General features: G+C 32.2%; 1 protein-coding gene across 4 annotated transcripts; it reads right to left on the reverse strand.

Annotated features, from left to right (window-relative positions):
- Positions 1-659: 659 nt before the first annotated feature.
- On the reverse strand, positions 660-17,462 carry LOC133697137 (isoleucine--tRNA ligase, chloroplastic/mitochondrial). 4 transcript variants are annotated; one of them, XM_062119516.1, is made up of 22 exons: positions 17,209-17,461; positions 16,845-17,037; positions 16,548-16,702; positions 16,361-16,462; positions 15,724-15,793; positions 15,205-15,317; positions 14,963-15,031; positions 14,566-14,673; positions 13,779-13,929; positions 12,626-12,857; positions 12,144-12,430; positions 11,883-12,019; positions 10,408-10,555; positions 8,263-8,394; positions 7,370-7,498; positions 6,952-7,079; positions 6,694-6,858; positions 6,411-6,539; positions 3,478-3,551; positions 2,876-3,125; positions 1,774-1,953; positions 660-1,227 (listed from the first exon to the last, which is right to left on the reverse strand). In XM_062119516.1, the coding sequence occupies exons 1-22, from the start codon at positions 17,302-17,304 to the stop codon at positions 985-987; spliced, it is 3,291 nt and encodes a 1,096-aa protein (XP_061975500.1). In that variant the 5' UTR covers positions 17,305-17,461; the 3' UTR covers positions 660-984. The 4 variants fall into 4 exon arrangements, 3 of the variants coding, with proteins under 3 accessions (XP_061975500.1, XP_061975501.1, XP_061975502.1); XM_062119517.1 differs by having other exon boundaries at positions 6,411-6,536; positions 17,209-17,459; XR_009842823.1 differs by lacking the exons at positions 660-1,227; positions 1,774-1,953 and adding an exon at positions 4,549-4,600 and having other exon boundaries at positions 3,100-3,125; positions 6,411-6,536; positions 17,209-17,462.
- Positions 17,463-25,411: the final 7,949 nt, after the last annotated feature.

Raw genomic sequence — 25,411 nt, forward strand, 5'->3', positions numbered from 1 at the left:
TTCTATCGATAATGAAAACATAAAAAATATTTCCTTAGCATCGTGCAAATACAAGAAATAGTTACCCAGTGACGTGTGAATCACATCCAGATATACTGGTGGCGTTTGTCAAGACTGTTGCGTTTGTCAAGACTAGAGATTGAGGGTTGGCTGTGGATGAGGTAGATTGAGAGGATAGTGAGACAGAGATTAGCGATGGCGGATGGCGAGACGGGGAACAAGCGACACAAAGCAAGGGAGGGCTGTTTTTGGCTTTGGGATCACTGATTTAGTACTGAAAAACTTTTACTGTTTATACCCTTTTTTTTTCCTTCAGTCCAGTTTTATCAGTTTTAAACTTTTAATACTAGACTGATTTTATTTTTCTTGAATTTTTAATCAGTCAATTCATTTTTTTTTCTCAATTTGATTTTTTTTAAATATTTTTTTATCTATTTTATTGACTCAATTACTTTTTCATTTTTTCTCTCTTTGATATCATCAACCGATATTGTTATAGTTATCAGTCTTGATTGTGGGTTTGGTTTGAAAAATTGAAAAATTCCAGGTTGATGGGTTACGGACTTGCACCCTTGCGGGATTGAATATTTTTTCCACTCAAATCCAAGCCCCGGGGTTTTTCTCATTCTGCAACTACTCAAGGCATTCTCTTTTGCAAATTATCAAAAACAAATTCCCAATTTTATTAGAGAGAAAATAAAAGAGTAACTCGAATACGCAACAAATATAGCCACCGATAAATATGTTTGGCTTTCATTTTTCTCTATCCAGCACGGCACTGTACACCATATTGATTGACTGTGCCGCCGTCCAATGAAAATTGAAATCTACTTGATTTGTCAATACTGTCACTTCATTGTCAAAACTGTGAGAAATGCATTAGCCAACTCAATTGAAAGGAAAGGCTATTAATTTTTAGTCTTCATGTCCTTGCTTCATTGGCAACTGGGTTTTATGCAGTCCAGCTTCTATTAATTTTTAGTCTCAGCAGGCTGCAGACACAGCAGGTTCTGGTTGGACAGCGACCACTTTATAACAGCGGCCACAAAGTGTCGGATGCTCCACAAAGGAACCAACTTGAGGCGTGTAATTCCAACATCTTTCACATTTCAGGCCTTCTGCTCGGGACACACCAATCCAAACTCTGTTGCTTCCTTGAATGAGATATTCACCACTGTATGGAATAGCTTTAAGAACCTCATCCTCCACATGATGAAGCATCTCCGCCTGCACATTTCCATATAAATGACCCGAGGGGAAGAATAGTGAAACGCTCTACCAGTTCAAGCAATAAGACACTGACACAGAAGGAAAATAGAAAATAGTAATTGCAGAAACTGATCGATTTTTTGTTCCGAACTTGCAGAAACTGATTGAACTTCATAGAAAGAAGAGTGAAATTGAACGATCAATCTCTGACAACCCAAGATCCTTTACAAGGCAGCGAGGAAGAATACCAATCACATGTAGTGGCCACCAAACCCAAACTTCACCTTCTACGAGAGTCCTATCTCACTTTTCCCACTCGAATCGAAGCCCAAGGGTTTTTGAAGATGGTTTGTCCCTGTGACTGCTCGAGTGAGAAAAGGTTGAGTTACGGTTCGTTCTGTCAGAAAGTGAACTGAAACTTTGGGTTTGGTGGTCTCTACACGTAACTGGGTATTCTTCCCTGGCTACACGAAAACAATTTAAAAGTAGCCATAATTGTGGATGGATGAACTGAACTACTCAGGTAACAGTAACTGTAAATTGATAAAAAGGAAATGAACATACCTGGGATGTTATGAATATGCGATGCAATGCATCAGCGTCATTGCTGGCTGTGCACATTTCATGTAATCTAGAAGCAAGGCTGGCATCAGAAGTATGCAGATAAACCTTTGCCTCCAAACTGGACCCAATCAACTTGCCTGTACGAGCAACCTCCAGAACTTTGTTCACCTCGGTTCTCAGCTGGTCAAATCATTTCAAGTCAGAAGCAAGTAAACATGATCAACGATATTCAGCAACTTTAAACTGTTGAATGAAACGACCGTGCGGTATTTCCTTTTGAAATAATGTAAAATAACCAACTAATACGCTAATCAGCATTGGTCTCATATTAAGTGCACGTTATGATCAAACATGCAGCCATTCAATTCATTAGTTGCAAATTTAAGTATCATACATCATAACAATTACACCCAAAATTCACCAGATAACTCAGAATCATAATGGAACCTTTGAATGATAATAGCTTGTTTGCTACACATGAATCAGGAAGGGGAATGGAGTGTTATATTGTCCTGGTGGTAGCATTGGTGTTGATGAGTGGATGTGGCGACAGTGGTAGTGATAGTGGGTGTCTGGGTGAAAGCAAAATGGTGATGATGGTGGACATTAGCGACAGTTGTCACAGTGATGGCAGGGGTGGAACTACAGCTTCTATTGAGGGGGGAACCATGCCCCCTGCCCCCAAACAAATTTCTCCTGGTCTAGCTCTTCCTCGGGTGGGTGGTGATGATGGACCTGGTTCTAGTGATACTCATGGCGCAACTAGTGATAGGTGGGGCAGATTTCCCAGGTATCTGATTCCGAACACCACGAAGGACAAGCAAAATGATCAAATTATTTGCACATAACTACGAACCCCCCCCCCCCCTCTCGAGAAATTAATGGTGTTACAGAATACTTCCATACCATTGTATTGTAACTAGCAACTTTTTACAGTTTTGGCATCTGAGACAATCCATTGCTAATGAAATAAACTCGTGCTATCAAAATATTGTGTACAGCAAACAGAAGTAAACTTAAAGTTGAAGATCAATGCAAAAGAATGAATTTGCACCCGACATGCATGGTTAGTATGTTATCATTAAGTGAAATGAGAGATTACCTCAAGAATTTTTCCCCAAAAGTCAATTTCTTCAATAGGAAAAGCAAGCCATTTTTCATTGGGAGCAGGCCACTTCGATTCAAAAACAAACTTGGCAGCAGAACCATCCTGGACAGTAAACTGAAAGGGAAGATTCTGCCACACATCTTCAGCCAAATGAGGTAATATGGGTGCAATTACCCTCGCAATGGAAAGGAGATGTGCAGCAAGAACTGTTTGGCAACTTCTCCTTGTATGACTTGTTGTGCCCCTGAAAATCATTTACTTAGCTGTATAGAGTGACCTAGATTTGCAGTTTATACATGCATGACTTGATGCGCTAAGAAAAACTTGTGGTGACGGGGAGCGGAGCAAGGCTTCTCTGAACATTTTTCGTGCATTTTTTTGTTGAAATTTTAGATTTATTAAACCCTTCAATATTAAATTTCTACTAATTATTAAAAGTCCCAAGTAATAAATCCAAATCAAACAATCTTGATCTGAGCATTCATATTTCCCTATCCAACATCATGTTATAACAGAAAAATGCATAAAACAAGATGAAAAAACAAAAAAATGAAATGGGAAATTCCCATGATAATGTAAAACAATGGAAGAATTACCCAACATAAAGTCGATCTTTGGCAACATCAAAATAGAAATTGGATAGGTCAACAATAACAAACCGCTGAATGATCTGCAACAAAAATTACCCATTTAAGACATCCTAAAGGAAGCAAAGCAAGTTTGTGCATCAAATAAACAAAGGTCAAATTAAAATGAATAACAAATAAACATACAAAAATACAATTCCATGCATTGTTGTGGGCCTACTTCCTCATCTCATGGCTTGAAGCTAACTAAATTATTTGTAATTCTATTCCTAAACCGATGTAGGGAAACTTTTTTTTATATTCTTGACATAATAATGTTTATTGCATTATTTCATTAATGACTAACATTTTTAGGTTTTGAAGAATTTAAAAAGAATTTAAGAAGCATTTTAGTAAATCAAGCATAACTTTTAATCCAACCGTTTGATTGAGTTGAAATTTTAACAGAAGATTGTAATTGCCCTATTTCTTATTAGTTGAAAACAAATAAAGCTTGGGAGTTAGTTTATGAATTGTCTTTATTTACCTTATTGTATTTGGATTATTTTTTCTATTTAGATTAGGACTTTTAATTTAATTAAGATTTTATTATTTCAAAATTCCAATGCTAGATAGATTATATTAATTATATAAGTTATAATTAGGAATCATTTCATACAAAAAATTTTAGTTTTAATTAGGAATTCTTTTTATAAAAGATTTTAGAACTAATGTAAATAGGATGTCAAGTTTATTTTAAAATGAAAATTATTATTTAGACTTTTAATAAATCACTATAGAGTTTTCTCTAAATTTCTCAACAACTTAGGTTTATAGCTTTAAGACTTGAAAACCCTAACTTCTATTCACACCATACGCCACATCAACTAGTATCATAGCAGGTTGGTCTCTTCTATGGATGAAACGATAGCAACCCACTCCACAAAGCAAGAATGGAGGCCCTCTGGTGTGTTGTGTAGGCTCAAAAGCAGAAACTAGATCATTTTGATCGTTTAGAGCAAGTCATAACAGATTTAGCTCAACTAAAGGGTAGTGCAAACAGGGATTGTGAAGAGAAGGGGAACTTGCCTGGAGACTTACCTCAAGACAGGCCAAACCCCAGCCATACTCCTGAATTTGATGAGATTCCATTCTATAATGGGAGATTTTTGAAAAAAAGAGTTATTAATTGGTTGACAAAGTTGGAAGCTTAATTTTATTTCAACAAAGTTCCTTATCATCAAAAAGTAGGACTTATGGAAAGCAAACTTTCTTATGGTGCTAGAGAATGGTGGTTTGAATTTCTAGAAGTTAGAACTCGTATTGGTATGCATTTAATTTATCTTGGTAAGATTTGAGACAATCATTAATTTTGAAACTTATACAAAATGATTATGAAGAAATTTTATATTAGATAGATAAACAACTAAATTATTATTATTTGTCTTATCTTCAAAGGAAAGTAGAAAAAACATGGGGGAGTTATGTGAAAGTATTTTAAAGTTATCTAATCATGTTGAAGATAATGTGACTAAAAAGGGTGTTGACAAACCGTATCAATATTTGAACCTTAAGTTAGAGAAGCTAGTCGCAAACGATGATCTTTCAGTTATGGATGAAGATCTTGCAAACAAGAACATGGAAGACATGGCAATTTTTGACAATTCTCTTAAAGGAATTATGAAAAACTATCTTGGTATTTCTTTACATACAAACGTTGAAGTGTTGAAGATCACAGATGATGATGAACTCAAGTTTGAAGTAAAAGAATGTGGAAAGAAACTAAAAGTGAACTTCATATGAAGAGAAAATATAACACTAGATAAGGATTTTTCTTTCGCATTTATACATCATAAATTAAATTTTGAAGTTTACATGTCAAAGACAAGCAACTTCATGAATAGACTATCTACAATGTTACATTTGAAATATCTATTCTTTTAGAGTGGTCGAGTTCAATTTCTAATATGCAACTTGAGGGCGAGATTTTTGAAAATAGAAGGGAATGACATGAAAAGGTTCTTCCATATTCTTGGCATAATAATATTTATTGCATTATTTCATTAATGATTAAGATTTGTAGGTTTTTAGTTTAAGAAGTGTCTAAGATGTAGTTTGGTAAATCAAGCATAACTTTTAATTCGACTGTTAGATCGTATTGAAATTTTGACAAAAGATTATGAAAGCCTTGTTTCCCATTAAAATTTCATGATGATTAGAGATCGAGAAGACATTCAAATAAGGCTCAGAAGTTATTGTGCGAGATTGTCTTTATGTATCTTGTTGTATTTTGATTCTTTTTCCTATTTAGATTAGAAATTTTAATTTAATTAGAATTTTACTATTTAAAAATCCTAATGCTAAATGGATTCTATCAAGTTTTAATTAGAAATCATTTTCTATAAAAGATTTTAGAACAAATATAAATAGGGATGTTAGGTTTATTTTAAGATGAAGACTATTATTTAAACTCTTAATAAAATATTAGAGATTTATCTCTAAATTTCTCTACAGCCTTGGAGTTTGAGAACCCTAGTTTTTAATCACATTATACGCCGTGTCATTTCATTTCTTCATAGGGAAGGTCATCAGCAACATACTGTACCCTAGAAGTTGGGTTTGGTCATTTTGTTTGAAGAGCAGAGCAGTGCCCATTGTATTCTCCCCTCTCAAATCTCTGAAATCTACGAGTATTTTAATTTTTCAACTTAATTCATAGCAATAGGACAAACATGTTGAATGTTCAAGGGTTCCAGAAGTAAATCATTTTCGAGAATGTTGGTCAAATAAGTTCACGTGCATGCATGCAAGTTATTGTTGAGCTTTTTTTAATTTTTAGTTCTATGTTACTGTGTACTTGTTACCTTGCCAAGTGCAAAACCTGATTTCACTACCTGGTTGAGCATTAATGCAAAGGACTATATTTATAGGATGCCAAGAATGCAATAAAAAACAAATTGTACCTGAAATATCTTGAAAAATTGATAGTTGTCATAACTCTCTCTAATGGTGTTTACAACATTTTCCAGCTGAAATAGGGCGTGCTTATCAATCATGGGAAGATCATTGTACGAAATAGCATTGCCAGCCTGCTAATAGCAAAGTCTTCAATATAGTGGGCAGAGGAAGACGGGTGTAAATATGGTAATGGCTCTAGCTACGTCAGAACTGCATAACTTTATTTTCCATAATAAAACTGCCTTCAAAACCAAGAGTTCCCAATTATACGAGGAAAGCTGAATTTACCTCCCAGTCATGCAGATTTCCCAAAAGGTATCTCAAAGTTCCTCGCAGCTTCCTATATATGTCAGAAATTTGCCGAAGGACTTGAGTACCAATCATGACATCACCTGTATAATCTACACTAGAAACCCAGAGTCGCAAGACATCAGCGCCATAGCCAGGTGCTTCCTGCCAAGAGCAGAAATAAATTTTAGTAATAAATCATTTACATGAGAAAACACCCACAGAAAATGTCTTGAATTATTATGCACCATTACTAACCTTTGAGTTTCTTCCCCCCTCAATTATAGTGTGTGGATCTACAACATTACCCAATGATTTGCTCATCTTACAACCTTTCTCATCCAATACAAATCCATGAGTAATAACACTGGTATATGGAGCCTTTCCTGTAGAAAGAGAAGCAACAGAATGAATTCATTTTCAAGACAGAAATTTTTGTTTAAGTGGGCATTTTACTGAGTTAGGGACATAAGTTTTTCTGTAGAAGTCTTGGGGGCATATGATATAAAATGAATGAAAAGAACCTGATGACATACATGTTTACCAACATAGCAGAAACAAAAATAACAGTTACAAGGATTCATTTTCAAGACAGAAAAACAATTTCTTCAGAAAAAATAAAAAAAAAGCATAATCATAGCAATTTTCAACTCCAACTAGATCAGATGGCTGTTACCTTTTGTAGCAATACTAGTTAACAGGGAGCTCTGGAACCACCCACGATGTTGATCTGTACCTTCAAGATACAAGTCTGCAGGAAATTTAGGGCCACCACTTTTTCCCAACACAGCAGCCCATGAAGAACCTGAAATAGCAGTGAGCAACAAATAAATTTAAGAAACCTAGCACAGAAAATAGGCAGGGCAAGTAAAAGCACGGACATCTCAAACCACAACAGAAAAATTTGTAAACTTTAAGCAGGATACTACAAATGATGCAGCTATGGAGCAACAGAAAAGCAAAACTTATTAAGAAAAGCAATGCAACACAATTAGAGTGAAGCAGAGAAAGCACAAGCGTGCAAAAATTAAGCAACTGAATCCAAGTGGGCTTCATTATAACCTTGCAGGCTTCATGTTGGTCAGAAGTCGTTGAAAGTTCAACATTTACTCACCCTCCTATCCCTTTTAATGGAAGTTAACGACAAAATGTTCCCAGATTAACATCAATCATTGAAAAAAGATTGAAGTATTTTGTTACACATGTTCCAAAAACATTTCCAAACCAGGTCAATCATAGACAAGATACCTTTTCTAAGAGGTACAACTTAAGTGCTTGCCAGGAATTGTAATAATAATAACCCTTGTTTTATCTCGACTATCTTCCACTCATGTTCATTACAAGTCTAATTCCCCCTTTACCCCAAAGTGAGAATGCATGTAGCATGTGAAGAAGAAGCCATTAAAATATCCGTACAGCAATACGAAGTAACATGAAACTGCTATATTTCATACAAACAGAAAAATATAATATTGACATTGTCAAATGGAAAAGTTTACAATATAATAACACAGTACTCTGTGAGTACGTTCATGGTAAAGGTCTGTAATCTACGTAGTCTTATAATACCTGAATCAAACCAGACATCCATTGTGTCCATCCCTTTTTCATAATCTGACGCTTGATCACGATATTTTTCTGGGAGCAAATCCTCCACTTTCATATACCACCATGCGTCACTACCCTTGAGGGCTATTATAGCTGCAGATGGTGATCAGAAAAAATAAAGCCAGGATCACAAACTGAGCTGTAAGGGAATCTATCACTAGTCAAATAGGAGGCTAAGTCTGCATATTAAAAAATGACAAAAGAAATAGAAAGAAGAAGATGCGACCTGATACAAATGGAAGTAATTGGAGGGGAAAAAAATTATGGATGCAGAAATATCATTACAATAAAATGATTATTCACCATTATCTACTTCAAACCAGAGATTAAATTTTATGAAAAAAGGAAAAAAAAGAAAAGGGGAGAGTTTTTGCTGTTTTTAGAAGACTTACCATGTAAAATGATTATCCCAAAAGTTAACGGACCAGATTGACAAAGTCAAACTAGAAAAACAAAATCTGCAGATAAACCCAAAAACATCTCATATGAAGTCTGAAGTTATTGTTTCCTGTTTTAATTATTTTCCTAGTTAATTTTATATTTTAATTATTTGTTTCCTACTAAGGACTTTTAATTTAATTAATATTAGGTCAGCATCTGGATCATTGGCAAACCGTGAAGATAATCATGGAGTAGTTGATGGCAACCATCTCCATGATGGTGATCAGAGGATGTGGGTTGTTTGGGATCAACTAGATTATCATTCAGTAGTGATAGCATTTTTAGAGGGGTGAATGCAAACTAGGTTTGGTGACATCAATGCTAGATTTGATGACCTTACAACCAGACTTGAGGCATTAGGGCTCCATGCAAACATGAACAGGGAAATAAAAAAGGCAAGCGTCAGGAATGAAGCCCGCTGCCAACCTGTCACAAAACCAGTTCGTGCAATCCTCATGGTCATTATGATTACAGGTATTCATCTGATGAAGAAGATCTATTTTGGCTTATAAGAGGCACAAACAGGAATCACAAAGAGAGAAACATACTTGAAGACTTACTTCAGGCCGACCTTATCTTAGACCTATTCCTAAAATTCCTCCTAGACAACCATTTGTCTAAGAGTTGGTGAAGATGAACTTGATGGAGGCTGATGAACCTTGTCAGATCAAGACAAACAACCACAACCCGAGAGGCAAATTAATCAATGTGATTGAAAGTTAGGACGAGTAAGAACTTTTCGACAACAAGGATGTTCTATATGAACCTAATAGAGACGATGAAGGAGATTAATATGATGATAAAGATCTTCCAAACAAGGACATGGAAGACCCGGTACTTTCTGACAAGTTTTCTAGGGATATTATGGAAGATTATTTTGGTGTTCTTTTAAATACAAAAATTGAAGTATTGTAGGGCATAAATAATGATGAAACTAAGTTTGAAGTAGAAAAATATGGGAATGAATTACACGTGGAATTCGATGCAATTGAAAGTATAACATCAAATATGAATTTTTCTTTATTATACACACCATAAATTAAATTTTGAAGTTTACAGGTCAAAGACATGCTACTTCATGAATAAATTAGCTACAATATTATATTCGAAGTATTTGTTCATTTGGAATGGAATAGTTTAATTTCTAACAGATAACTCGAGGACAAGTTTTTCTCAAATGAAGGATACTAAGTAAGAACAATTATCTCAGGTGTTATTGGGTCAGATTGACAAGGTCAAACCTAAAAAAAAATCCATAAAAAACCTGAAAGCATCTCATATGAAGCTTGAAGTTGTAGTTTTAATTATTTTCCTAGTTAATTTTGGATTTTAATTATTTGTTTCCTACTCAGCTTAGAACTTTTAATTTAATTAGTATTTTACTATTTAGAAATCCTAATGTTAAATGGATTCTATTAATTAGATAAGTTTTAATTAAGAATCATTTTCTATAAAAGATTTTAATTTTAATTAGGAATCCTTTTACATAAAGGATTTTAGAACTAATATAAATAGGATGTCTGGTTTATTTTATAAAGATGAAAACTATTATTCAAATTTAATAAAAATACAAGAGAGTTTTCTCTATGTTTCTCTACAGATAAGTCTATAACCTTAAGGCTTAAAAACTCTAGTTTTATCTTCCTTGTACGTTTCATCACTTACATTTGATATGGTCAATAGTCTCTTCATTCAAAAGTGGTTCCCTTGTCTTCAAATGGTAAAAGACTGGAATGGGGACACCCCATGTCCTTTGTCTTGATATGCACCAGTCAGAGCGGCTAGAAGTCATTGCAGTTATTCTGTTTTCTCCCTGAAGAACAGCCATACATTTAAACATTTAAACAAGAGATCACCAATTAGATACAGTGCCATTGGTAAAATGACAAACAGAAGCTGAAAATCAATCCAAATATAAAAAACCAAGTAAGTAAAAATCACAAGCTCTAATTTTTTCCCCTTGTATCATCCTCGACAATCATGAAAAACACACGTTAATAATTGCACTGCAGTGAATAAACAATTACACTACTAAAACTTTATAACTAAATCTATTAAGAAAAACTCACTTCCCAAAAGAGGTCAAGCTCAAGGCTTTAACAGAAGTGACAATCCTCTGACTGAAAAATTTTGGGAAATACCAGCACCTAGCATTAGATATGGAAACTTCAAACATGCTCAATCAAACCTTGATGGAAGAACCACCTTGGTATCATATTCATGGTTTTGCTAAACAAACTGTATGTTGAAAAAACACCTCCATTTAAGCACGTGCCAAATATGATGGACTTGGTAGGAAGAGTATAGACATGAACGGGATTTGCATGGTTAAACAGGAAAACTCACCTAGACTCTGAAACAGAGGCAATTGCTTGGGTTTCATAAATTAGTTCCGTGGCTAAGTGAGGGGCATTAAACAGAGGCCTTTCGTTTGACAATCCGAATCAATTTTGGAAACCACAAAGCCATGCAATACATCCAGGTATCTATTCACTTCTGCATTGAAATTTATCTTCACCACAATCTAGGTGAAGAATTCCTACATTAAAAAATGAAATTCCCCAGGATAAAAGTTATATTTGCTTCAAGAACTAAGTTTCCAAAACTTGTCACATCACTACTTGCTGACATCCTTTCAAAGGAGATGAGGTATTCAGGTATGAAAACACCCGAAAGTGAAACTATGACAATACATACTATACAAATAAAGTTATATTGTCCCATGGTCCTAGAGAAGAAACCATGTAAAAAAAAACAAGCAAAAAGAAGGATTCACACTGCCTCTACTATTTCCACTACATCAAACATTGAAAATACAGAAAATATGCCTTATTGCTAATGAACAGTGATGATAACAGAAATCACAAAAAGGAGGATTCACACAGCCTTTACTATTCCCACTATATCAAACATTGAAAATACAGAAAATATGGAATATTACCAAATAAGAAAATATGCCTTATTACTAATGAATAATGATGATAACAGAAATCACATAACTTCCATAAAGTAATCACTTTGTGCAGAGGGCATAATTAAACAAAGTGAGTTATCAACAGTAGTATCTTTGCAGAATGCAAGCATAGAAAGAGCCTAGCATATTGAATCAGAATACAACCAAAGCAACTATGCATCAAAACCTGAGGTGGAATCCATTTCACTTGGCTAATTGCCTCCATAGCTGACTGGCGAAACCCTTCTACTGAAGCAAACCATTGCTCAGTGGCTCTGAATATTGTGGGCTTTTTAGTTCGCCAATCATATGGATAGTTGTGCTCTGCATAAGAGAAAAGACGGATTCTTAAACACTAGCATGGTTAGTTATACTCATAGTAGAAACATGTTACCAGATGGGAAATATTAACTTCGCCATCACTTAAAAGGGAAAGAGTCCAACTTACGATATGATTCCTCCATGATAAGGAGCATTTGTTCATCCAGGTATTTCATGACAGCAATATTTCCATCCCCAAGTACATCAAGTCCACTAAATTGCACGGCTTCTTCAGTAAACTTCCCGTCATCATCTACAGGGGATATTATAGGTAGTCCATATTTCAGGCCAGTTACATAATCCTCCCGACCATGACCAGGAGCTGTATGCACCAGTCCAGTTCCTGATTCTGTTGTAATATAATCCCCACCAATGACAACTGGGCATTCCCTCTTATCTATTGGATGAATATACCTGACACCAAAATTCAAAATCAGATATTAGTCTCTGAATAATAATATTAATTAATCATCCATACATTGTCGAGTGTGAATTCAGTTGTTTTGCTCGTATAAAAAAGACATCATGTCATTGAGGAAAGAGATGTCAAATCAGTTACATTCCATGAGCTTTTTCTCATATAAATACACATTATTTTTCATATCTTACCGGCAGTTTTCAAGATCTGATCCTAACAGTGTTTTTTTGACAACTAGTTTCACACCCCATTTTGCTTCTAGTGTTGGCACAAGATCAGATGCTACTATAAGAAAAGGTTTCTTCTGTTCCTTCAGAACGTGTCCAAGCCTTTGTTTCTTATTTCCAGAGGATGTAGAAGCATCTCCTGAAAATGACTGCACTTCAATTACAGCATATTGAAGCTTGGCATTGACAGCAACAGCTGAGAGAACATACCCCAAAAAGATTAGGAGAGAGAGAATTAAACGATTAAAGTTATGTGCAAATGAACTACTCATTTTATCCAACAAGGTCCAAAAACCTCTTTAACAAGCTGAACAACTCTCAGCTCGTTTTTCTTTTTGTTTTGTTTTGTTTTTTTTTTTTTTTTTTTGGGGGGGGGGGGGGGGTGTGGGTGGGCAATGAGCACGTTAATTCTTGAAAAAACTACATGAACAAAGGACGGTAGGATCAGCACCCTCTGCATTTCACCAGCAAGTATGAATTTACCAAACTGCATTGATGTCACTATTCAAATGGACAAATCCAAAATAATCACACAAAAAAGGCATTTCTAAGCTGCTCAACAAAAAAAATAGATCAATAAAGATCTTAACCAAAGAGATAAAAAATCTCTGCAATAAACACAGGCAAAAAATAAAATCATGGCCCATCATGTAGGTCTAATTTCTCACGACTCCCAAAAAAAATTAATGCTATTACCTGTTTCAAGGGATAAAGTAGTATTCAGAAGAAAAAACATGCAATATTAAGGATATACTTACTGCTTAACTTAATGGTGGCCAAATTCAAGGTGGTTGGAAAAATTCACTTAGGTGGCAGTTAGTATAGGCAACATGAAGTTCAACCAGGTATTAATGACCATTAATACATGACGATATCTAAATGATCCCCCCACACAGGCACGCATACCAAGGCATCAAACTGATTAAATCGTTAAAATATCGAATGGATGTACATAGTTTGAGAAAACAGCATAACCACAAATTCCAGATTCAGGCATGAGATGTGAAATTAAAAACAACTGCCTTAAATTAGTAGAACAAAAGGGATGAACCACCTATGCAAATACTGACATCATATGCAATAAATGAGTTGCAAGCCCGACTAGGTAAAGACTCACCAGCATTGGCTGGAACAGTCCAGGGAGTTGTAGTCCATATGGCCAGGCACAAATCTGGAAAGAATTCCTCTAATAACCCATCTGAAGTTGGAGGTGCGCTCACTACTCTAAATATGGCATATATGCTTTTTGAAACATGGCCCTCAGGATACTGCAGAAAAAAAAACTTCCAGTTAGTTAACCAGCAGAATGATACCATGCAAATTCTGAAAGATAGGACAAGTTCGTGAAAATGGTTTTGAGAATTTATAATAAACTTGCTATACGTTTACACCTCCCATCACAACTTTAAATCATGAAACTTGGCTTCAAAAGCAGAGTAGGGAAAGAAATTCCAGACCATACATAAAAAGTCATAATAATTGCTTAATGATGGTTTATATACCATTGAGTAGAAAAATCTGAAGACATTGTTTTCAAGTGCTAACCAGAAGAAGGATTGTACACATAAGACTAAAATTAAGCAAACATATCTAAATCTGAAGATATTGTTTCTAAGCGCTAACCAAAACAAGGATTGTACAGATAAGAAAGAGTAAAATTAGCAAACATATTCGGATACAGCTTATTGTACCAATATACCCAGAAACCATCAATAGAGCACATTAGAAGTCTTATCAGTTCTATAAATTAAGAATGCATAAACAAAATTTCTTTCAGTGAGGTACAACATTTAGAAGTCTTATCAGTTCAAAATATTAAGAATGCCTAAACACAATTTCTTTCAGTGAGGTACAACATAAAACCAAGAAAAGAACATGCTAGTATGCAAGAGGACTTAATATACCTCCAACTCGGCCTCTGCAAGAGCAGTACGTGATGAAGGACTCCAGTGAACAGGTTTCCTGCCCCTATAAATGTATCCTTGAAAGGCCATCTGGCCAAACACTTCAATCTATCAAAAAAATAAAATGATACAATTTCTTAGAAAGTTAACCATAACGAAAACCTACCAGAAAATTATGCATTGATAATAAGAAAAAGATGATAATTCTTTATACAGCATTAACAATTTGATCCATCGTATTTCACTTGAGTTAGAAGTTACTGAAATTCATTACATTCCACTTGTCTAGGCACCTGAAATGTACCAACTTACACACAAAAAAGTAAACTTTTGAATTAGTATTTTGGTTATAACTTTTATGCATGCAAGTGCAATGGAGAAAAGTTGTACCAGCTACCTGAGCAGCTTCATATTCTGGATCTAGAGTTAGATAAGGCCTTTCCCAGTCTCCCCACACTCCAAAGCGCTGCAAGCATCAACTTAACAATGAAAAAAAAACCTAGCAAATAAGTAAATCAACTAAAAATGTCACTACGCCAACTCTTGAGAGATAATAAAACCATGTCTATTAGATAAATTTACTGGTTAATAAACAGAAAATGTCAATACTTAGCAAAGGGCAGATAAATAGGCTACAACCTTAAATGATGCCATCTGAGTTTTGACAGTTGCTTTAGCAAATTTGGCTGCCTTAGCTCTTAATTTTGATTGTGTCAGATCCTTTCTTGCTTCCTGATCCATTGACTGCAGAACTGTGTGATTCATAATGACAGTTAACTTGCAATTGTTTAACTCAACTTTTCTTTAAATTTCCACTTTTTTTTTATCCAAAGAATTGATTTGGCAACAAGGACATTCCAAAAAAAAATGCCGATTTCCTCATTTCAAAGAAATCTTTTTCTTAAAAAAAGAAGCTAAACAAGGTGTCATAATTGATGTTATTAAAACACAAAATACAACATCTAGTATAATACTATATAGTTAAATCATCAGCACCAGTACAATTTTTTTATACAACTTTCAAATTTCACAGTTATAACCAAGCTCTGGCACCTGAAATTGTAACATAGGAATCAACACATCATGGTAAGATCTTGTTTACTGCAGGAAAAATTAATTGCTAAGAAGAACAAGCACAGAAAAAGTAACAATGCTTGCCTTTCAACTCAATTGGCAAGCCATGACAATCCCAACCAGGCACATAATGAACTTTGTAATTTTGAAGAATCTGACAATATTGTATATAAAAAAAATTAGATAGATCATTTTACTCTGGATTAAATCAGAAGAGGAAGTTAAATTATTTCCAGATTAATCACTGCCCAAAGGCTCTTGCATACACCATGATACATCTCTCGATGATGGCCAGCATTCTCAAGTTATTGATGTTATTACATAGCCAATATGTGTACATGCAAAAATGACATCAATGTATGATCACAAGAATCATGAAAAAAATACAGCCATTGAGCATGAAATGGTGGATAGTTTATCAGATTTGCTGTCCTCTTGCTTTCCTTTGTTTTCTAGTGTTTGATCCATTTCAGCAAGGAAACATAGTAAAGCCCATAAATTTAGCGATTCTTATCATTTCTTTTTTACTTTAAATTAAATTAATTACATGTTGAAACTTTTATGAATTGGAATTCATCATTTTATCTAATAACTCGATTTCTGATGGTCAGGTTTCTTGTTAATAATAATAATAATAATAATAATAATAATAATAATAATAATCAAAGCATATAGGAACTTGGAGTAATACCTAAATTTACAAGTAGGGAAGGGAACACACCTTATAACGGTTAATTACGTCCTTCAAGATCTTATTAAGGGCGTGACCCATGTGTAACTCGCCATTGGCATAAGGCGGGCCATCATGAAGAACAAAATGTTCCTGACAAAGTAACTAAAGAGTAAGCTAATTTTTTTCATACCACATATGAAAACATACACACGAGGATAGCAACAAAACCACCCACCCCTTCATTCTTATCAACTACTGTTTTGAACACTTGATTATCTTCCCATAGTTTCTGAATCTCAGGCTCCCTCACCAAAGCATTTGCTCTCATCCCAAACGTTGTCTTAGGTAAATCAACTGTATGCTTGTACCTCCCTTCTTCTTGTTTTTCCCCTAAAGCCAAACAATCTAATTAGTTGGATAAAAACACTTGTAGCCCTTAGTGAATGATTACAATTATGGATATCTCGAGCACTATCGTCTGAAAAACACGCAACGTGATCATCTAAGTAATAAAGAGGGGTAAAATACACACCCCCCGATGCTTTTTTTGCAGCCATAACCGGTCCTCGAGATCTTTGCTTTGAAGAGGGAAAAAAGTCGTCACTAGAACTCGTAGAATAGTGCGTAACAGTGTTAAAGAGAGAGAGAACGCTTCCTCTTCGATATAATAAGTCAACAGAAGTAGCAGTCCTCAAAGAAGAACAACTACTTCTTCGCAACAGTACCTGAATTAAATTAATCAAACAATACAAGACAAAGTCAACACTAGTAAATTAAGTAGAAAATCCTAGCAAAGTTTCTTTGGGACATTTTATCGAACACAAGATGTGCCGTAAAGACAGATAGCACAAGGTAACAACGAATAAAGGTGAGAAGGTGTGTGAATTGTTTCGTACTCTATGAGAAGCAGAGTGAATCATGGCTACTGTGGCTGCTTCGCTAGGAGTGAATACTGAAGAATTTGCAGCTAAAGATTTTCGAAGAAGGGACATTTTGTAAGCTACTTTCTGTTTATGTTCATTTCTTTTTTCTTCATTCTTTCTGCATAGAGAGAGAGTGTGAGATAAATAATATAAATAAAGAATAAAGAGAGGGCAATTGGGGAGTTTGTGGATAAATGAATCAAAACCACACAGCTTCTGCTTCTCTCTCCTTCACCGTTCTAAAACAGTTCTAAACTATTTATTGCCGCCGATTACTTTTTTTTAATAATATTATTAAATTCAAATATGGTCGATATAAAGCGTGTTTGACAGTGTGGTTGCGGGTGCTTTTCAAATAACTTTTCGTGCCAAAATGCATGCCAACGATGTTTTTTCATTTTTTAAAAATCATTTTTGACATCAACACATCAAAACGATCCAAAACGTACAAACCATATTAAATTTTAACAAAAAAAAAACAAAAATTTTTTAAATTTTTTGGGAAGTGCCATAATAACCCATAGATCTAGTTGCTATTCTAATTAGGGTTTTAAAATAATTTGTGTGAAAGTTAATTTGGTGTAACTGGCGGGTGGATCTTGTTTGTTTTTTTTTAAAAAAATATTAATTTAATATATTTTATAAAAACATTTAAAAATAATATTTTAGATTTAGCTGTGAAACCGGTCTAATTTATTTAATTCATAATTCAACTTACCTTTTAAATTTTATTTTTTTAATTAAATAATTATAAAAATAAATATTTATAGAAAAAATAACAAATAATATTATCAATTTGAAATATGTTTTTTTAATTGTTGTTTCTCATTTATGTAATATTTTTTGTTTGGACAACAAAAATTGTTTTTTATTAGCAACACAAGCAAAAAAACAAATTCCTCAAAATATATAGATTTGAAATAAAAAAAGAAAGAGAGTATATTAAAAACAAATCTAAATTTTCTTATTCAAGTATTTATTTTACTTTTGATGAAAATACTTTTTATGAGGAATATTGTTTTTTATGAAAAAAATCATTATAATCTTGAGAGCAAGCTTGAATTAAAAATAAATAAATCATGAATTGATCATCTCCCAGCAACCACATGAAAAATAAAATTTTTTAAAATTTGATAAATATAATAAAATCATATAAAAATCTATTAAAATTTTAAGCAATGGAATAATTATTTTCATTGAATATTCATAAGGTTTTTGTTGTGCATATTAGGTACATAACAATTGAAAAACAATTGTATTCTCCTAAAAACTCATAATATTATATAATAATTATGAAAAAAATAAATAATAATTGAAATATAATTTCCAACTTTTTTATAATACATTTAAATTAAAATACAAAAAAATTAATTTAAACAAAATAAAAATAGAAAAGGCCGGGCTCCAAGGTCATATAGATGGACCACGCTCTCTTGGCTTTCCTTTTTTATTTATTCAAGGAGCAAACGACATGTTTTATGCAATAAAATAATGTACATGATGTGTCATTTTTTTATTTAAATTTTAGCCACAGAATAGTGGTTAAAAAATTAAAATGAAATTTTTTAATTTAAAAAATTATTTTCAACATATTTATATCTAGAAATACCCATTAAATACCCTTCTAATCTCAATAAATCAATTTCTCTGCTTGTTACACTTCTAAATTAGTTAATAAATACAAAACTAAATTTTTTTTTTCTCGGTCTTAATTTATCTTTTTTAACAAGACAGACTTAAAACATATTAATAAAATTTTTCTTATTAATTAGAACCTATTAATACTAAAATTAATTTATTTGTTGTTAAAATATGACCAGTTAAGAAATTTTTTTTTATTTTTCAAACTCGAAGACTGAAGATAAATATAATAAAATTTTAAAGAAAAACAAAAATTTTAAAAACTAAAGGGATAGTAAACTTAGCAAAAGTAAAATAGTCAACCAAAAAGTATATTTTCATGTGAATTTAAGATTAGTCATATGTTTTTCTTCTATTTCTTTTTATTTTAGTCCATTTTCTCTGTGTTCTATACTCTAAATTCAAATTATATCTCATTAAAATTAAATTAGCCTCTAACCAAATTTCAAAATCTAACAAAAACCTTTAACTCTCCAGAGAACACAAAGATAATGGATTGTCAACTTCACAAACACTAAAAACTGCACACTAACGGGTATAATTGGAAAACAATCATCGATTAAAAAAAAAAAAACAATTGCAAACTACGGTAAAAAGTTGAAAGTGTCGAGGGTAAAGCATGTACAATGAAAACTTCAATATTTTTAGGATTTGTTTGTTTTTGTATTTTAAAAGTATTTTTTTAAAAAATTAAATTTTATTTTTTTATTTTATTTACTTCAAATTAATAATTTTTAGTGTTTTCAGATTATTTTGATGGGTTGATGTCAGAAATATATTTTTTAAAAAATATTATTTTGATGCATTTCTGAGTGAAAAAAACTTTGAAAAATAACCGATACCACACTTTTAAATACCCCCTTAGTTTATTTTGTAATCATAATTATAACATAATATAATTCATATTTATTTCAATATTTATTATGGCTATAAGGTCTGACAACCTAACTTGACGTGTCAACTTAATAACTTATTGATTTAAAATCTAGCTCAGACAATTATAATAAAAGTTAAATGGCGTGGAGAAATCACTGTACATCAAAAGACCTTTTATTGTGGATTATAATAGTAATTTTACTTTTAATTTCTTATCTTTTCGCGAGACGTTTCTTTGACTTTCTATTTCTTCTCAAGCGAATGGGTGGCGTCCGGGCCATTAAAGAGACGCGTTTGACGTTTTCTTATGGCTAAATCTAGTCATTCACGATCTTATTGGATGCATAGACATGCTCTCTTTCACATGGTGTGACGCGTGTAGACAAATAATGATTGAATTGCCGCATTGTTTGTGTTTTTTTTCTTTATATTCTCTCTCCTAACAACTAGAGTGGGTAATTGTCATTTTTGTTTGTTGTTTGTCAAATTAGACATATTTTCCATACCTAAGGCACTTGGGTATGGCATGTCTGCTAGATCCAAGGTGCTTGCCTGAGTCTATGCTGGCAGCTAGGCCTAGGCGCTTGGGTATGGTATGGTTCCAGACCCATATTACTTACAAAAAGTTGAGTGAAAATTTAAAAATTAACCCACTTGGTTAGATTTAGTAACACTATTAAAACATTTTTTATACTCTTAATATTTTTTTAAAAAAAATTAATATTGACTAGCTGTGTAGCGCGAAGAATGAACTAGTAATGTGTAAAAAAAACTCAATCTTTTTCTTTAAAATAATGTTTTTTTCAAGCATTTTTTTTAAAAAACTAGATTAATCCTGATAAATTCATTTATTTCACAACCTAAAGCTTGAACCGTAACAAGTTTTGTGAGGGTGTAATTTATAAAAGGACAAAAAAAAATTGTTAAAAAATGATTAATTATAGAAGATTTTTATAATTATCTTTTTTTTTTATTAACATTGTCGATCATGACCAACTCCAACACGCACTCTTATGACCAGCACTATCATATCTATTTATTATAATCAAAATTCGTGATTAAGGTCAATTATCAAATTTTGAATAAGAACTTTGAAAAAATAATTAAAATCCTATGTCTATGGTAGTCATGATAGCTCATGAATATGACAATTTCATGTCATCTACTAGATGAGGTTTTGCAAGTATTGGAACTCCATTAAACTTCCGCAGTCGCTTTACAATGATATCATCCAGGAAGGATGGGGACACGGTGATAAGGTGAAGGTTTTAATGGAAAAAAACTAGAAAAAAACTTAGTTTTAATTTAGATACTGTTTGGAAACGATATTGCAACGCGTTTCATATAAATTTTAATTTTTTTATATGTTTTGGATCATTTTGATGCGCTGATCTCAAAAATAATTTTTAAAAAATAAAAAAATATTATTTTGATGTATTTTAACACGAAAAACACTTTGAAAAATAACCGCAACCACACTCCAAAACAAATGCTAAATCTTAAATTTTATTTAATTATGGTATCTGCGAAAGAAAAGATTATGTTCGTATTAGTAAGTGAGATTACATTAATGGGATTTATGGATTTGTTGAGAAACCAATGCATTGAAATTTTATAATGCATTTATTTTTTACAGAATAAAATGTTTCTTTATTGATTTTATGTTTTATTTTTAATTTCAATGTTTAAGTCTTTAGATTTTTAATACTTTTTGGGTGATTTGAGACATTCCATAAACTTCAAGGATGGGACTAAAATTTATAGATATTTTTAGTTGATGGTCCGCCTTGTTTAATTTACCTTGGCTAAAGTTTATAATAGCTTCCATGGACTTAATCATGTTCCATTTCAGTCCTTATATTAAAATATTTCAATGTTGATCTTATAATTCTTAAAAGTTTATGTGCATTCGTAAATTAACAAAAAAAAAAAAACCCTAAAGGGCTGGTGAAAACATTATAGCCCAAGAGTCATGGTGAATTATTTCAGTGTTTTCTCTTCTTTCTTTTTTTTCCCTATCCTTGAAGTGATTTTTTATCTTATATATTGCATTGATCGGAATCGAGACATGATAATTTATTTCAATTAACTTGCTATCAAGTTCTTTTTGTTTCCTACCATCAAGTTCATGCTCAAGTTGGCAAGATAGAATTCAATTTTGTTAATTAAAAAAATTAAATTGAAGATCAAATTTGACATCAAAACAAAAAAACATGTCTTTTATTATTGTTCATGAGATGTGTTTTGTAAAATTTTGGTCTCCAATTTTTGTTATCCCTATTTATTGAGGCTTTGATGTTTTGGTTTTATATTTTATTTGTTTTGTGTTTCGATCACTGAATTTTATTAAAGAAGAGAGAGTTATTGAAAAACAGGGGAGTAGAGAGACTTATTAATTATTAATATTACGATAATAAAAATAACAATTTTATTGTCAATGAATTATATTTGATTAGAAGAGTTCTATTTAGATGTTTTTGACCACTTATTTTATTAGAAAAAATAGATCGTAGGTCAAGAATTTTTTTATTCGGTTTTTTGACTAATTAAATGTTCTTTTAAGGTTATATATAAGTTTACTAAGGTTTATGAGGTATTTCTTAGATGTTTTTAGGTAAAAAAAGGGGGTTAAACATGAGTGTTTTAGGTCCAATGAGTTGGGACACGACTTTTCAACTATTTTTCGGCCACCTGATATAGCTAGAATACAACTAATAAACAACGTATTATTTGTTATTATAGATGACATGTAATCTATTTTCTTTAAAAGTAATAATAAGATGATGAGTCGTTTATCCATTTGAAAAAAAGAAAAAGAAAAAGTAGAAGGCTAAAGCATGCAGGCCTAGGCTTTTTATTAACGGGTCAAGCATGTTGGGCCAACCACACACAAGCTTTCAGCTTTTTTTTTTGCCTTTATATACATATATTCTTATTTTTTCATTGAAATTCATTTAAATAAATTAATTAAAAATACATTTGAGATATTATTTTATTAAATACAATTCAATTTTTACTTTGCTTTTGAAAAAAATTGTAACATTTTTTTTATAACACTAGCCAGTGATTTTTTTTACAGTCCTCCATGATGGTTTTTTTCCTTAAATGTCTTTTACTGGCTTTCCTACTGGTATCTATTTTTACTATTGTATAATTAAATAAAAAATAGATTCCAATTAAACTCAAATATGCCCATGACCTAGGTCAAGGGTTTTAAAAGTTAACACAAACTAACACTAGTTGATCTAAAATATCATCGTCTCAATATTAAAAACAATAACACAATCTTGAATTTTTTTAAATCAAACTAGATTTTGACCTGGCTAATCTAGTCACGTTTAGACATGTCAAGTCAACCGAGTCAAATCAAAACAACTCTCACATGATTTAATTTGAAACTTGGGCTAGACAAGGGGATACGTTGAAGGTCTCTAAGTTAACTTGTTGGGACAAGTTGAGTTTAATAATATTGTCAAAGAGTTCCTCATAGCAACATACAAGCAATGTGTTATTCTCATATTTTTTTAATATATTCACATCAAAATTATTATAATATTATTTTTTAATTAAAACTTATTTTTATAATTATGATGAGATGTTATCCGACAAACAAATATTATGGTAAAAAATTACCAAAACATTGTACATATTAATAAAATAAAGGAGTTTTAATTATAAAGATACCTTTTTATCTCTATTTTAAATCGTCCAATTTTTTTTAATATTTGTTTTTATTGCTTTTGACTTTTATTAAATAGAAGACCTAGATTAACTTTTTTTTTTTTTGTAGAAATAAGAAATATTAATAAGAAAATGAGGAATTGTACTAGGTTTTGAAGAAAATTTAAATTATTACTTTTCTTTAAATTTAAATTATTGCTATTTAATTAAATAAAAAACTTTTGAAAGGCTCCTCTCAGCATAAGATCACATTTTTTAATTTACATGTATTCCTCAACTTTTCAATTTAGTATTTAATTAATGTTAATAACTCTTTTTAATATATATTAGCACATATAATTATTAATTTATTTTATTAAATGTAAATATTAAATTTTCAATTGTAGTTTTTCTTGTTGCATAATTTTTTTACATTAAAAAATAAATTTTAATCCAACTTACAATGTAACGCGAGTTAATTAGCTAGCAGGATAGGGGAAATCCACCTTTTAATATTTTTATTTCAATTTTTTCTTGATCTTTTGAGATGATGGGAAATGGTTTTATCAACTAAATTAGTTGGCAAGATTCTATAGGCATTGCCTACTATATTTAGAGGTTGTTTGAGAGTATGTTAATAATTGTTTTTTAAAGTGTGTTTTGCTCGCAAATACATTTAAATAATGTTTTTTTTTTATTTTTTTTAAATTATTTTTAATATTAGCACATCAAAATTATCTGAAAATATATTAATTTTTTCAAAATATAAAAACAAATCGACCCTAGTATTTTCTTGAGGTGTCCAACCTAAGCGGTTGAGTGTTGTAAAAGAACATCAAAGAAATTGAAAGATTCAGACCATCTTACTGTGTTTCATATGAATTTGTGATTAGCAGTAAGAACATTAACACTAGAAATCAAGAGAATCAACAAACCAACTAAAAGATCAAAATGAGTAGGATTCAACTCGTTATTTAAGAGCTCAACCAAAAAATACAAAAATAAATTGAATGTCCTGAAGACTGAATAAAGCTGCTGTAATCATACAGATATGTGAGACTGTGACTATCATTTTGCTAGATGTTTACCCTCTCAAAATTGAAGTTCTATCAAATAACAGTATATCGACAATGGCATCTAATAATCTAATGTGTGTGAGTTGCTTGTAACATAACCATGATAGATACTCCTCAAGAGGCATGTTACAATTGGAACAAATAGCGATAAGGGCAACTTGTATTTATGAGCTGCTTGCTTTGATGGTGACCTGCCCACTTCGCTTATTGTTCATTTTGGTCTTCATGCAGCCAGGTTTGGTAAAGTATGTGATTTGCTTTTTTTATTTATTTCCCACACACCCTTACCACTCCATTTCACTTGGTTTCAGGATGGGCTGCCATGTTTGGTATCGTTATCATAGCTACTGTCCTTGTTAGCTTCTTTCCCATTATGTCGAGTTGTCTAATTTTGTTCTTTAAGAGAGTACTAGATGGTTAGTTTTTTTTTTTTAAAAAAGCGTGGTTATGTGCTCTCCCAGTTTCTTTCTTGCATTGTTTTTTGGTTGTTTTCTCTATGTTGTTTGTTCTTGGTTTTGATTTTTTTTTCTCTTGGCAATCTTTGTTCATTGTTAATTTTTTATTACGATTGTGAGTATGGCTGTGAAAATTAGTTTAGCTAATCTTTGTTGAATGTTTTTTGGTGGCGGCTGTATCAGTTGTTTTGATCTATTTACTCTGCATCTGTTTTGGCTTTTGGTTATTTTTTTCTCTTGCAATCCCTATTGAGGTCCATGGATGTGATTATGGGTGCTTGAAGGCCTATGTAGTTTCCTTGAAATTTTCTGGCATGTTTCAGCTTTCCAAAAACTTCCAGGTCTGGATGTTTTGCATAGGAAAATGCAGAGCCCTTTAAAAATTGCATGAGCTTCTAAATGCTAAAGATCGATTTTTTTAGAGATTTGGTTGTGTGACTGTCTTGCGATAGTATTCGTGTGGATTTT

The sequence above is a fragment of the Populus nigra genome, chromosome 6, assembly GCF_951802175.1.
Source record: "Populus nigra chromosome 6, ddPopNigr1.1, whole genome shotgun sequence".
NCBI lineage: Eukaryota > Viridiplantae > Streptophyta > Magnoliopsida > Malpighiales > Salicaceae > Populus > Populus nigra.

Coding starts and splice junctions, on each gene's coding strand:
- LOC133697137 (XM_062119516.1), bottom strand. CDS start 17,304: ATGTCCCTTCTTCGAAAATCTTTAGCTGCAAATTCTTCAGTATTCACT. Junction 12,020..12,143: donor TATCATGGAGGAATCATATC/GTAAGTTGGACT, acceptor TCTCTTATGCAG/AGCACAACTATCCATATGAT. Junction 8,395..10,407: donor GACTATTGACCATATCAAAT/GTAAGTGATGAA, acceptor CACCATCTGCAG/CTATAATAGCCCTCAAGGGT.